The sequence below is a fragment of the Sycon ciliatum genome, chromosome 8 (genome assembly GCF_964019385.1).
Source record: "Sycon ciliatum chromosome 8, ocSycCili1.1, whole genome shotgun sequence".
NCBI lineage: Eukaryota > Metazoa > Porifera > Calcarea > Leucosolenida > Sycettidae > Sycon > Sycon ciliatum.
In genome coordinates this window covers 11,323,171-11,337,780 of record NC_088650.1, presented here as the reverse complement: position 1 = coordinate 11,337,780, position 14,610 = coordinate 11,323,171, and the positions used below count along the sequence as shown (strand labels likewise).

At 45.6% G+C, this 14,610-nt stretch overlaps 1 protein-coding gene across 1 annotated transcript; it reads left to right on the top strand.

Annotated features, from left to right (window-relative positions):
- The first annotated feature begins 3,205 nt into the window (after positions 1 to 3,205).
- Positions 3,206 to 14,049, top strand: LOC135823325 (uncharacterized). Its single transcript, XM_065336183.1, has 4 exons — positions 3,206 to 3,699; positions 11,659 to 12,111; positions 13,363 to 13,519; positions 13,649 to 14,049. Exons 1-3 carry the CDS (start codon positions 3,369 to 3,371, stop codon positions 13,467 to 13,469), a joined length of 891 nt encoding a protein of 296 aa, XP_065192255.1. The 5' UTR covers positions 3,206 to 3,368; the 3' UTR covers positions 13,470 to 13,519; positions 13,649 to 14,049.
- Positions 14,050 to 14,610: the final 561 nt, after the last annotated feature.

Below are 14,610 nucleotides of genomic sequence, written 5' to 3'. Positions count from 1 at the left end.
TCGGAGGTCATGCAGATAGTGTTTTCAATGAAAAGCAGCGAAGAAATCATGGCAATACAGTATTGTATGCTCGAACTCGTCTTCTTCAAAGTTCTTTCTCACACTGACACAGTACATGATGTAGCAGAAAATGCGAGTGAATCAGCCTTCAGCAGGTATCCCCGGGGGCGGACGAGGTAGTGGCAGGTAGTCCGCAAAACTCCGTGTCACATGACTGTACATGAACATGTAGATTACATTTGCACATTTGTACATTATGCATGTTACGAAGTCATGACCTCTGGATTTTAGCAGTCATAATATGACTGCAGACTATCGATATTGCTCGAAATTGATGTACATGACTTGTATAGTTCATGTTCGGTCATGATGGAAGGAGAAGTGGAGCTACGGGAGAGATGAGCTGATTATTCGCAGGGTGAGGGTGACATCGGTTGGAAGAGTATGATGATTACGAAGACTGTGAGTTGAACATGATAGTTTTCAAAGGTATCTCAAACTAATTTGGCAATGAAATAATATTTTTACTGAAGTACAAAAGAAATCAAGATCACTTAGTGATGAATAGAAGAAGTAATGTTTTCTCTTTTCCATGTTGATCTCTAACATGCATGGACACCTTGGTATGGGGATACTCATGTATTTTGTTGTACTTATGGCCACTTGCAACTGCGAAAAAAAACTATTTTCCGAACTTTGAGGCTCCATAAGTACAACAAAGTGAATATATATCCCCGGGTGCCAAAGCATAATATGATGATTTTACGAGCATAATGCGAGAATCCATGAAAGCATAATTCCATGATTTTGCGAGCATAATCCGCCCGAGCCTAATCATGACCGAACATCAACTATACATCAATTTCGAGCAATATCGATAGCCTGCAGTCATATCATGACTGCTAGAATACAGAGGTACTAGGTCATGACTTCGTAACATGCATAATGTACAAATGTAATGTACAATGTACATGTACACGGAGTTTTGCGGACTACCCGCCACTATCTCGTCCGACCCGGGATACCTGATGAAGGCTGATTCACTCGCATCTTTTGCTACATGTACTGTGTCAGTGTGAGAAAGAACTTTGAAGAAGACGAGTTCGAGCATACAATACTGTATTGCCATGATTTCTACCCTGCTTTTCATTGAAAACACTATCCGAATGACCTCCGAACCCTTTACCATGCAGACCACCAGCACTGATCAGGTGCATTGTACACAATTGTATAGCCTACATACTACAATTGTATAGCCTACATACTAGACTGTGACTGTGCTATAATCGTGTAGTTATGCTCCTACCTCCGAGAGGATGCCAAATTATGCTCCAAATTTTCAACCACCAAATTATGCCAATAATTATGCCGGCATAATCCGCCGGTGCCTACATGTATACAGTACCTATCGCCTATTAGTAATAGTTGTAAAGTGAGTCTGCAGCTGATCTGGTGCCAGTGGTGGCAAGTTAGTCTGCCGCCCGAGTCCTTTGCAAGTCTGGCACTCTGCCTCACCAGCGATAACCGATGCCAATGGTGGTGGCATGGCTTGGTTATCTTCATGATGATCCAGTAGGTTAGACTACAATAATACATGTACGTCGGGACTGACAGTCTGTGCCCAGTGCAGCGTGCAGGACACGGGACGTTGACCACTACTATTAGTACATGTATACTACTATTAGTATACATGTAGGCAATACTTCTACATTGTACTTTGAGAAATGCACCCTTACCTGTCATGCCTATGCAGCCACTGCTCCAGACCCATAACGACTTACACGTACGTCAGCATATCCTCACGATGGAGGCATGTTGGACCGTGAACTAATAGTAACACTACATTAGTAGAACTCACAAAACAACACTGAGCAATTTTTCACAAAGAAGTAACGTCCTGTTCGCCTCTAGCTCTGACACCACTTGCTTTCACATAATTATATTACTTTAAAAAAATGTTGTATTAGATAAACCAACAACATGTGTAAAAACATGTTGTAGAGGTCTTTTGAAAATTGAATTTGATCACTATTGGCGATATATTACTATAGACGATTATTACTATACGCGATAACTGTGTATACCTACAATGTAGTTATGGCAAATGAAAATGAATTCGAGAAGTTAATCACTGTAGCCGCTATATTGCTGTAGCCGCCAACCTTATACTATAGTATAGGCGATACTGACTGTACTTGTCGCTAGCCTGTCCATTTTTCGGTGTCGCCAAGCGACAGTACTGACTGCTACTGTACAATGTACAATGTAGATCAAGGGGATTGTGTCAGCATGCAGCACGCAGCCTCAAGAGGACTGGTGGACGGAAACGCATAGTAGATCGGGATTGGCTGCCTAGCAGGAAATCCAGGCACCTGCGCAGGGGACGCACACTCGTACTGAGTGTGGATTCCTGACACAGTCACTGCGTTCGCCTATCTACGAGGATGAGTGAAATAGAGACGCAATACGCGGCAGTGCTAACTGTTCATAGTCATTACCACCAACACGTGCATACATGTACATGTACATGGATGTAGCGGACATTCAAGGCAGTTTAGCCATGTTTTACTTTTACTTTTAGCCACCAACATGTATAATTGACATACAACAGTACAAAAAGAATAGAATGGGATACGGAGCTTGGGTTGGCTGTGACTCAGAGTTTCACGCCTGTGGCGATCATCAGACAGCAATGATTACAAAAACTGAATGAAAGTTCTTGATATAGTGTGGTAAGGTGCTAGTGGAATCAGAGAATGTACGCGCAAATAAGGTCAAGCGGTGATTCTATGCATGTACTTGCAAGATCAGCGCCAGACATCAGGTGTAATCCTGGTTTATGTGACTGGACTGAGGTGTGAAGTTTGATAGGTGTTCTCATGTCTGCACTTGGTACATTGTCATTGCACAGGTACAAGGCGCATACAATCTGTCATGGGGCCCTTGAAGGCTTGACGGCAGCGCCACTACTGGGCACTAGCACTGGAAGTGGAAGGGGATCACCATGATCACCGGGAAAGGGATGCCCACCCACTTACATGCAGTCATGTACATAATTGTATGTGGCTTCACCGACCTGCTCATCACACGTCTTCGGCGACGTGCCTGATAATAGTACAAGTAGCGCCTGCCTCGCCAGCTCACTCTCACTAGTCTCAGATTTGATGATGGTGAAGAAGAGAGTCATGACGATCACCTCAGTGCCTTTCGGCAGCAAAGCAGTCCAGTTCCTTCTGCAACGTACACTGTGTAGTATCACTGCGTTTCTTCTAGTGTTGCACGGAATACCTTGTGATTAACAGAGAGGCCCTGCGCTACTTGCATGTGTAGTAGGTTAGTTCTAACCGACTAATATTGTAGTTTAAAACATGGAAACCGGCTCCAGGGAAACAAACGATGACCTGGAGCCAGTTCCTCGCAACCGCACGTTCGAAACGACCATTTCAGATCGGCTTACCGCCGACGTTGTCGCTTCACGCTTGATTTTGTCGCGTCAGAACTCCCCTCCGCGCCGGTTGCCGGGCAGTGATTCACTTCTCCCGACGTCCGTTCTTGCTCACCAAACACCATCCGAGTCCGCGGCTATCGCAAGCATCGTGGACACCACTGGCGTTCAGTTGCCACCTGCAACCACAGGCGCAGGGATTGAACTGGATGACAATGGCGGATACGAAGTACCTCTCCTTTCGACTCGCGAAGGTGAGACAATAGCTATTCAATATTGGCGGTCTTGGTTTTGAATGAATTCTGTGAACATGATGTCAACTTCGCCAATAACGACTGCGGATATAACGACAATTTGCGAATAACGACCGAATTTCCATGCCCGGAGCAAAGTCCCATCTAACTGTATACATTCAACTTCGGATATAACGACTATCTGAATAACGACAATTCGCGAATAGCGACATGCTTTTAGTGCCCCGAGGTCATATTCACTGCTTGAATAACGATTTTCTGGGCTTTTGACAGCTATTTCAAGTACCTGTCAGTCAGGTACATGCACAGGTACATGTACCTGTGCATGTACCTGTGCATGTACTTGTGCATGACATACTTGTGCATGTACTTGTGCATGTACTTGACCTACATCTCAGGCACTCATCACCTGATGAGTGCCTGAGATTAAAACCCCTTGAGCGCGGGGCTGTTTGTCAGTGCACCACGTAAGAAAAATGGTCTTTTTTGAAAATTTTCAAACCTTGGCTATGTCAAGTCGTGAAATCTTTGGGAGCCACAACCACAGGCAGTGGTAGGTAGGACCCAGACCAGCACTCGACAACAAGAACAAAAGCGAAAATCGGCCAAGGCACGCCAGGCCGAGCGGCATACTCAGGTCGATTTTTGAGAAATTGCACCAATTGCGTGGTATGCGCGTGTAAAAAAGGAGAAAAAAAGAACTGTGCTGATCGCTGTACATTGACAGCTGGGAACTGAACCCGGGACCTCTCATACACAAGGCATAGACACTACCAATCGGCTAACAGACCTGAAGACTGAAGATACGGGCCATTAGTTTGTATATAAGCGCATGACGTACTAGTACGTCATCCGTGGGGCACTGTGTGGGTGTTATGACGTACTAGTACGTCATCCGCGCTCAAGGGGTTAACTTAAGTTGTGACTGATCAAGCCATCTGTTGTTCTGACTAGTGTGCATGTACATGTACTTGTGCATGTACTTGTGCATGCAGAAGTACCAGAACCTATACTATGGTGATGGATAAAGAAAAGAAAATGCAGCCAAGAGGGGGGGGGGGGCTTTTTCTTCCTTTTTTATTTTGCTTCAAAAGTGTTGGATTTACCAGCACACCTACATGCATGTACATTGTTAGATTGACAGCATGAAACAAGGTGGAGGACACTGTGTTCGAAAACAGTTACCTTACTACAACCTTCCGCGGTTGGCACTTGGCAGAGCCCCGGTCCCTGCGGACCATTTGAACCATATGGGTACCGCAGGGACCGGGGCTCTGCCAACCGCGGAAGGTTGTAGTAAGGTCACTGTTTTCGAACACAGAGTGTCCTCCACCTTGTTTCATGCTGTCAATCTAACAATTGCGTGAACTACAACAAGGTTTATCTAATGCTGGTTTACCAGTGTTGGATTCTATCATGCATTAACATGTAGTTGTACATGATTGTACAGTAATCATCATACATGTACATGTACATGTACATGTACATCATTGTCCCTAGGCCCTGGCCCTGTAGATGGCTCAAAAAGGCATATTTTTCAATTTATTTCCCTTGCATATTGAATTTTTAGTTCCTTTCAACTGCAATATGAAAATAAAGTACACATTGACATAGAGCAAGAAAAGAGCTTGATTTTGATATGCGTGTCATACTATACAAAATATGGGTTCACATACATTCAAATGGGACTTCGGTTATAAGGACACTTCGCGAATAAGGACACCTTTCTGATGCCCCGCCGAATGTCGTTATTCGCGAAGTTGACTGTATACATGTACCTCTGCATGCCCATATTGCAGAATAGTGTCATGTACAAGTACGAAGTAAGTCGATGCCAACACGCCTGCCAACCTCCCATACATGTACTGAAGTACTGTAAACGCCATAACGAAGTGCTAACTCTAACGAGTTAACAAGGAGAAATCTGTCGTTAAAATAGAAATCGTTATACAGAAATCGATACATATACTGTCCTATTGAGCGTTGAGAATGAGTGAGAATCGTTACCTTTGGTACACGTAAACCAGTCGATTTTGGGAAATCGTTATAATTATATGCGCCTCGTTAGAATAATGGCTTTTACAGTACACTGGAGGATGCACCCAGTGTGCTGACAGTGCTCAACATCGCAGAGGCAGAGCATAATACGGAACAACGCGGACAATCAAGGCTTGTTTGCTGCTACTTCAAGTATTAGTTTCATGCTCTGGCAAATCGTCCGGCAAAGGATGGAGTGTCGACCGTGCCTTCAACAACCACACACTCTGCACACAGCCTCCTACCTAAAGTAACACCGCTAGCCCTGAAACCTATAGAGCCCCCACATTCTCACAAAGTACATGCAATTTTGCTCTATTAGTATTAATACACGTACATGTACATGATTGTACATCTAATACTAGATAAACCTTGGTAAAACAAGGCGAGGACGCATAGTGCTCCTGACTACAACCATAACCCGGTTGGCAGAGTCCCGGTCTTGCGACCATTTGAACCGTATTGGGAAAACCCAGGTTCGGACCCTCTTGAAGTCTTTACTCTAGGGGGTGGTTGAATTTAGAATTTTATCTTTTTTTGATGCTGTAACACGACAACATCAACAACAGCAGCAGCACCACCACCAACGACAGCAACACAACATCAAAATAGATAAAATTCTGCCTGATAAGCTTCCTGTCTCCAAGAAAGCTTTTATATTATTTTATTCATCATCAATACAAGGTGAACCAGGTACGTAACCTGGTGGGGAGAGCAAAGTGGCTCTGCTCCGAAACGAAGCTCAACGACGAGCTGGAATTTCTCAGATCAATGTTCCTCAAGAATGGATACCCACATGACTTATTGAACAAAATACTGAAGCAAGAATCTAATAACAAAGATACATTCACAGGTCCTCGGAAGTGTCCTATCTACTTATGCCTGCCTTGGAAAGGCAACGCGTCTGTCAGCATGTCCAGAGCTATCAAGACCCTAGTTAATAAAACATACTTTGTTGCCCATTTTATCCCCGTGTTCACCACGGTACGTGCGTTCATGGTGAGGAAGGATGTCCCACCTCCCCAGCTTTCAAGCCATTTGGTTTATCTCTTTGAGTGCCGGAATTGTGCTGCCCGGTACGTTGGTAGGACTGTTCAACACCTGAACGCACGTATCAGACAACATGTGCCGTTGCACTTATTACCACCAGCAGCCAGAGCAAAGCAGCCAAAGCGTGTTAGGCCGTGCAAGAACCCAGTTAGCTCAGTAGACAAACACGCTGTGCTGACAGCGCCGCCTGTTCCCGTGCCACCACCGGCCCCACCACCTGCGGTGCCGTGGGTGGCTGGAGCTGGGGTGGGTTTGCCGTCAGTGACCTGGCCACCACTTTTCGACCCACGGCGAACAGCAGCGGAGCCTACTCTAGCACAACATCATCGTCCTGGAATGGAGGAGGGGCCACCGAGAGACACTGAACCTTCACCTCCGCAGTTGCCCTTGCCTCCGCCTGAGCCACCCCTTTACCTTTGGTGACTACTGAGACGGTGGTCCCCCGGTGCTGGGATTCACGGTGCCGACTGTGTCTGGACAGAGAAGGAGATCATCGACAAACCAAAATGAAACCAATATCCTTACCCATAGACCCAGAAGAAGCACAGCTAACTATTCACTTGAAATTTATGCACGGAATGGACTTGGCCCACGCAAAATGGACAGTGTAAATGGGTGTGTAGTAGCAGAGAACCCAGCAACGGTGACGCGGAGCAGCGGTCAAATGACTTGTGATGCTGGTGGAGCCATGTTGGAGGCTGATGAGGAGTGCAGTGAGACTGAGCATCAGACGGATGGTGAGGAAGTGACTGATGATGATGATGGTGGTGGGGACGATGATGATGAAGATGAGACGGAGGACGAGGATGAGGCGGAGGAGATGGAAGAAAGGAGCGGGATGAGACGGAAGAGCGCGACGTGAGCAAAAAGTCAGCTGTATTTTATCACTTGTTATCACGTCCAGATTGTCTTAGTGTGCACGATGATTCTCACTTTTCTGTTTTGTGCCGTGCAAGTTATACTAAGCAGTTGAAGGTTCTGGAAGCTGTATGTATTCGTGTGCATAATCCTGTTCTTTGTAAACAAAAGAAGCATGTAGTCGCGTTAAGGGCAGACTGGTCGTAAAGTCCCTGAAAAGTCGAATTTGTAAATTCATATCGAGCGCTACATCAGTTGAAAGAGCATCAATAGCTGCAAAATCTCTGAAAAATTTGTCTCGATCTGACCAGCCGTTCAAGAGTTATGGCCGAAAATGTGCCCTTGCAAGGAAAGATTTTTTTGTTGCACGCTGTCATTTGTTGGCAGAACTGTATTTGAATGTGACCAGACCGTGCGCAACTTGTCGTATCATGGAAACACAACCAAAAGTGTGCAGAATTTTGCTCCAAGTCCAAAAAAAGTCCAAAAATCACGTTAAAAAACCACGTATTGCAGCAGGACTTTTGCCAGCACCCTCGTGACGTTGCAGATATGTGGCTTGATTATTGTAGTTGACGTTGATTTAGTGACTTTGGCAAGTTTGAGTCGTGCCAAGAAGTCATGTAGGATTCAGTGCTAGGCAGTAGTGGAACGTGAGTGGTAGTCTTTGCCGGTTTCTGAGGGTATCCTGGATTTGGTGTGCAGCGCTGTGGAAATGGCTTGCTGTGGAGGTCCCAGCACTGGATGTTGTACATCAACTATACATCAATTTAGAGCAATATCCGTAGCCTGCAGTCATATCATGGCTGCTAAAATCCAGACTGGTCATGACTTCGTAACATGCATAATGTACATGTACATGTAAACGGAGTTTTGCGGACTACCCGCCACTACATGTACATGTATCTCGTCCGCTCCGGGATACCTGATGAAGGCTGATTCACTCGCATCTTCTGCTACATCATGTACTGTGTCAGTGTGAGGAAGAACTTTGAAGAAGACGAGTTCGAGCATACAATAATGTATTGCCATGATTTCTACCCTGCTTTTCATTGAAAACACTATCTGCATGACCTCCAAACCCTTTGCCATGCAGACCACCAGCACTGATCAGGTGCAGTGTACACAATTGTATAGCCTACATACTAGAACTGTGGTATAATCGTGTAGTTATGCTCCTACCTCCGAGAGGATGCCAAATTATGCTCCAAATTGTCAACCATCAAATTATGCCAATAATTATGCCGGCATAATCCGCCGGTGCCTAGTGATGGGGTAGGGCCCCTCAACGAGGCCCTGGAAACTGTCACAACGGAACGAGTGGGCGTTCTCTCACAGACTCACACAGACCCAAGTCAATTTTTGATTTTTTTTAGGTTTATCACGTGCTACGAGGTCGTACCTTTGATACAACATCCAGTGCTCATGTAGTAGAAACTTAGATCAGTGTCTCCAGTTGCAAGAACTGGATAGCTTCTGATGGTTGTGTGAGAATTGCCTCCCTGACTGCCGTGAAGGTACATAGACGTGTACCTGCTGGACTGCTGTGTCTGGCAGGGCAAGCTAGCAGGAGGTGGGTAGCAGCATCAACTGTTCCAGGACAGTGAGTGCAATCGGGCGAAGGTGCCGCCTCGATCTGGAACAAGTACTTGTTCAGCAGGCTGCAGTGGCCAGTGAGGAGCTGATTGAGGATGGTGGTCTCATGCCGGGATGGAGGGCTGCGGAACTTGCTGGTGTTCAGTAATGGCCGGGGGTATGCGGTTGCAGACCGAATTGAAGCCATGGCAGCTTGGATAGGTAGCTGAACCTGGGCCTGTACACACTGTGTTCCATTCCGCCTTGTCATTGAGAGCAACACCGCAGTGGCTGCTGATCCAGGCAAGGTTGATGGAATGAGCCTTCCGAGCAACCTCTGTCAGAGCATCGAACGCAGCAATGGTGGCTGGGCTGATCCTGTATGGGTCTCCACGGAGGGCATCTACGAGGGAAAGGCTGTCAGTGACCAGCACAACGTCCGTCTCCATGGTGGTAAGGTCGTAGACTGCCCTCAGGCCAGCTGCTGCTGCCGCTACTTCGGCAGTGAAGGATGCTGCGACAGCGACAGCGCCAGCTGGTAGACACCCAGACAGTATCTCTGACCGCTGGGTTGCAGTGGTTTCCATGACAAGAAAACCACCTCCACCAGCGTTGGTGTCAGAGACACTGCCATCTGTCCAAATGTCTAGACGCCGCGAGGAACAACAGGAGCGATAGGCTTCCTCCAGGCATGCTAGTGCCTCTACAAGTCGTACAGTAGGAGGGTCAGACCGGGTGCGAACCTAAAACAAGTCCAGAAGCAGCCATGGGTGGTGGGGTAGAGCCCCTGAACGAGGCCCTGGAATCTGTCACAACGGAACGAGTGGGCGTTCTCTCACAGACTCCCACAGACCCAAGTCAATTTTTGAATTTTTTTAGGTTTAGCACGTGCTACGAGGTCGTACCTTGGCTTTGGTACAACATCCAGTGCTGGGACCTCCACAGCAAGCCATTTCCACAGCGCTGCACACCAAATCCAGGATACCCTCAGAAACCGGCAAAGACTACCACTCACGTTCCGCTACTGCCTAGTACTGAATCCTACCTGACTTCTTGACATGACTCAAACTTGCCAAAGTCACTAAATCAACGTCAACTACAATAATCAAGCCACACATCTGCAACGTCAGGAGGGTGCTGGCAAAAGTCCTGCTGCACGGCGGCGGGCAAAGCCCGCCGCCGTGCAGCCCAATACGTGGCTCAAAAACGTGATTTTTGGACTGGGCTCTTTCAACTGACGTAGCACTCAATATGAATTTACAAATTCGATTTTTTAGCGAATTTTTGGGTAGTCTGCCACCTTAAATTCCATTAATTAACTCGTTGTTGTCTGGCCATGTCTGCATCTATTATACTCTTTATTGCACCCATATTTTTTTTTTTTTAATTTTTTAGAAAGTTATTTAGCTGTTTGAAAAGGAGATACAGTAAACCTGGTGTAAGCGACCTCTCGTTTTAACGACCACCTGCTCTTAACGACCGTTTTCCATGCACAGACAGTTCTACACACACTGTGGGACCTGGTTCTAAAGACCACCTGACTTTAACGACCGCTTTTCCTTGCACCGTGGGGCGGTCGCTTAATCCAGGTTTCACTGTTCCCTCGAAATGAGGTAGAGCACCTCTATTCCGCCCTCAAGATTCGTGGTCGTCTTGGTGAAGAATACAACAAACCTCTCTGTTTATTCCTTAGTTTCTCACCCGCCGTTGCACTTACATGTATCTCTCACTTCACTTCTATTGTCTCACCTTCCCTCATTCTATTTTGGCACTGTATTTTGTTCTCGTAACACATCATTGAATGTCTATTTAATCATTGTTCAGCATGGTTACTCTTCAGTCACGACTTTCCACTGATGAATGTGACAAGAAAATTAATTCTGGTAAACTTTCATGACTTCGTTGTAGTGTGGCGATGACTGCAGAATTTGTTCTCTTTATTGCTATTATCTCTCTGTTTATCTATGTTTTTAATTATTTGATAACCGCAATCAGTAATACAATCTGGATCGACATTTGTGTACACTGTATTCATGTAATGTAAAACTGTGGAGACAATGTGCAATAAAACGATGAAAATGTGAAGTACGAAAACTTGTTTGAATCCTCATTTTCTCTACACCATTTCTTCACATTTTCATCGTTTTATTGCACACTGTCTCCACAGTTTTACATTACATGAATAAAGTGTACACAAATGTCGATCCAGCTTGTATTACTGATTGCGGTTATCAAATTGTTGTCTCCTCGCCGTTTGTTTTTAATTATTATTACTTCAAAGTATTATAATTATTATAGATGAATTGCGTGCGCACATTGCGCTGGCAGGCCGTATCCTGCTGCTGCTGGCGCGTTGTGATGCAGCACTCGCAGTCACACTGAGTCTGTTACAGCTGAGCACATGCCATGCACATGTACCTTGACTTTGTCCCGCTGCAGATCCTGCAGTACGTTGCCGGCTAGCCCTCCCTGTGCCACAGGAGCGGCATACCATGCGGCAAACACCGTCACAACACCCACACCCAGCCCTACGCATTGTGGAGAACGTGAAGAGAAGGAAGGAAGTGATCACCAGCAAGTTGCTCTATGTGGCAGACGTGAGTCCTGTCCTCTTCGTGATCAATGATTCACTGAGTGCCATTCGCCATCTCCTGGTTGTGCTGGGTGAGAGCTGTGAAGACGCTCAAGCTGCGCTGGGAGATCATAGTGTGACACTTATCGCCGGGCGCAGTGGAGGCCAATACTTGAAATCCATCATACAGCCTGCCCTGCTGAGATGGAAGAACCGTCCAGTTCCAGTCGCTGATGCGCCTGCAATGAACCCAGATAAAGAAATGATGTCATACCTCTGCGATTGCAAACTGCAGGACGTATTATCTGAGCTGCGCGAAGGTACAGTATTGTACATGTATAACTATTATCAAACAGGGTGTAATTCGTGCCAATGTAGCAGGATATGATTTCTAGATATGCAGAACGCTGCAGACCATTGAATAAGTAGACAACAGATGAAAGCGTACAATCATGGTACCGCGGAATTGGAGTTAATTGCCCATTACCACTTCTGATAATGTGTGAGATCCTTGACACACTTCCCCCCCCCCCCCCCTCACACTGCCTGCATGGAGGTCTTGCGACGATTTGCAGAAGAGAAACCATAACATGTAGTTTAAAAAAGTACTGCACGATTGGAAATAGAGTTAGTGCCAGCCATGGTTTAGGTCTGGGAATTGCAGGACATCCACTCTCGTAACTTCTTGTAGTACAGTTACGTTGAGATTGAGGGAGAGGAAAAACAGAAGACAAAAGAAAGACACACACACAGACACACACACACAGACACACAGACACCATTGGACCATTGGACGCCCATCGCCAGAGGCGATGATAGCGATGCTACAGCAGAAGCCATAGCAGCTTGTGCTGGGATTGCACCATTCAACAGCTTGCAAGGCTGAAGAATTGACCACCACTATTCAGCCTGGTCTACACCACACAGCTATGAAGTGGCTTTTTCTGGCCAGTGAATCCCTACTTTTTGGTCTTTTTCATTTTTTTTTTTTTTTTCATTTTTTTCACACAGACACACAGCACATGTATACACATGCACACGAATATCCATGTGCTATCCCATACGTTTTCTTGTTTATAACTTGGGTGTTTTATTAAAAGACCTGATAAGAGACAATCCTATACATTGCACGAGCTACAGTATGTTGCTGAACGTGCTCAATGCCACAAGGGCAGAGCCAAAAACACAAGTTTTAAATAATGCAACTAGGCTGAATTTAGTGGTAACTCGGAGTTTCATGTAGTTTCATTGCTATCTTGTGTAAGATACATGTGCATGTATTCATAATAAAGAAAAGGACCAAGGAACTACAAGTTACGCTATAGGAAATGTCCACTAACATCACCAGTTACATGTACTTGACAATCAGCTCATGCTATAGCATTGCACAACACTGACGGACAGTACTGACGTTCTACAATTAGCTGGCTATCAGCTCTAGCATCCATCAACTCTGGTCCTTTTCTTTATTAAAAATTAATCATGGGCTCTCCACCCGAGTCTGTACAAATATTCATCATTTTGAAATACGGAATGTTCCCTGTGTCAATGCGTTTATATTCTGTTTCCAGATATCAGCTCTTGCAGGGTCGTGCAGGAACAGAGTGACACAAGTTACGTACAGATGCTCCGCAATCCGCGCATCAGCAGCGATCGACACCAGTCTGGTCAAGTCTGAACCAATTTGAAACGGGCCGAGGAAACTGGAACTTGAGTTTTCATCATGAGGTCTCAGATAAGAAATGGTTTGCTCCCCACACCGGAGCTCGCGCTATTCCGCCGACTTTACTTGACACTTGACTGACTCACGACTGCCATCCAGAGCAAATCATCGCCGAAGTCGCAACCACTACTTAGGTCTCAGATAAGCAAAACAAAACTATGATTTCATTTCGCTCAACTTAACTCTGGGTATGAAGGCAATGCCGTTTGCAGAATATCGGTAGCAAGAAGCTGCTGTCTTGAAAATGAAGATACATGTATATATGTTCACCGGAGGGTGTACCCAGGGTGCTGACAGTGCCCAACACCGCATGTACTTGTACATGCAACTTTGGAGGCAGCAAGCGAGTGAAATCTTGAGAAAATGTGTTTCATTACATTTTGTACATGCCATTGCTGCGATTCTTGAGATCTAAGAATTTAAGTGACTCTTCACAGGTGAGATATTTGTCATTACCTTTTCCATGTATCTCTTACATTAATCAGGGCTTCTTAGCAGCATTTCGAATGGTTTGTGTTTCTCCTATTATTACCTGTTCAAGGACATTTTCCATAACGGTATCTTAATCTGGTTTTCGTTAAAATCTGTTTCGTTGTGCAGTATCGTTTTTCGTACTGTGATTATTGCGTCAGCCATTGACGTATCCATATACATGTTAGTGCATAGTAGGGAGGGCCTTATGGCTTGTTTGCAACCTTCAGGTTATCCCTCGGGCCCTCAGGCTAACCTGTCGGGCACTAACAATCCATTAAGCCTTCACTGCCATGCATTATTAACCTATAGTTATAGTCGCATCACAAAACACTCACCTACATGTATGCCTTCGTCCATGTGTGCGACCATTATGAAGAAACCTTTCATGCAAAAGAGAGAGAAAGAGAGAGAGAGAGAGAGAGATAGATAGAGAGAGAGAGAGAGAGAGAGAGAGAGAGGGTCACGCCGAGGTGCTTGTGTGTGGATAATGGTGTTAGTGCCAGCTTGTCAAAGATGACAGGTGGGCCATCACAATTGCTTAGCACTGGTGTTTTGTCTGGAGCAAATCGACCGTTTATCAGGGTTGCCCAACTCTGACAAGCTTCAAGATCGGCTGTGAGAT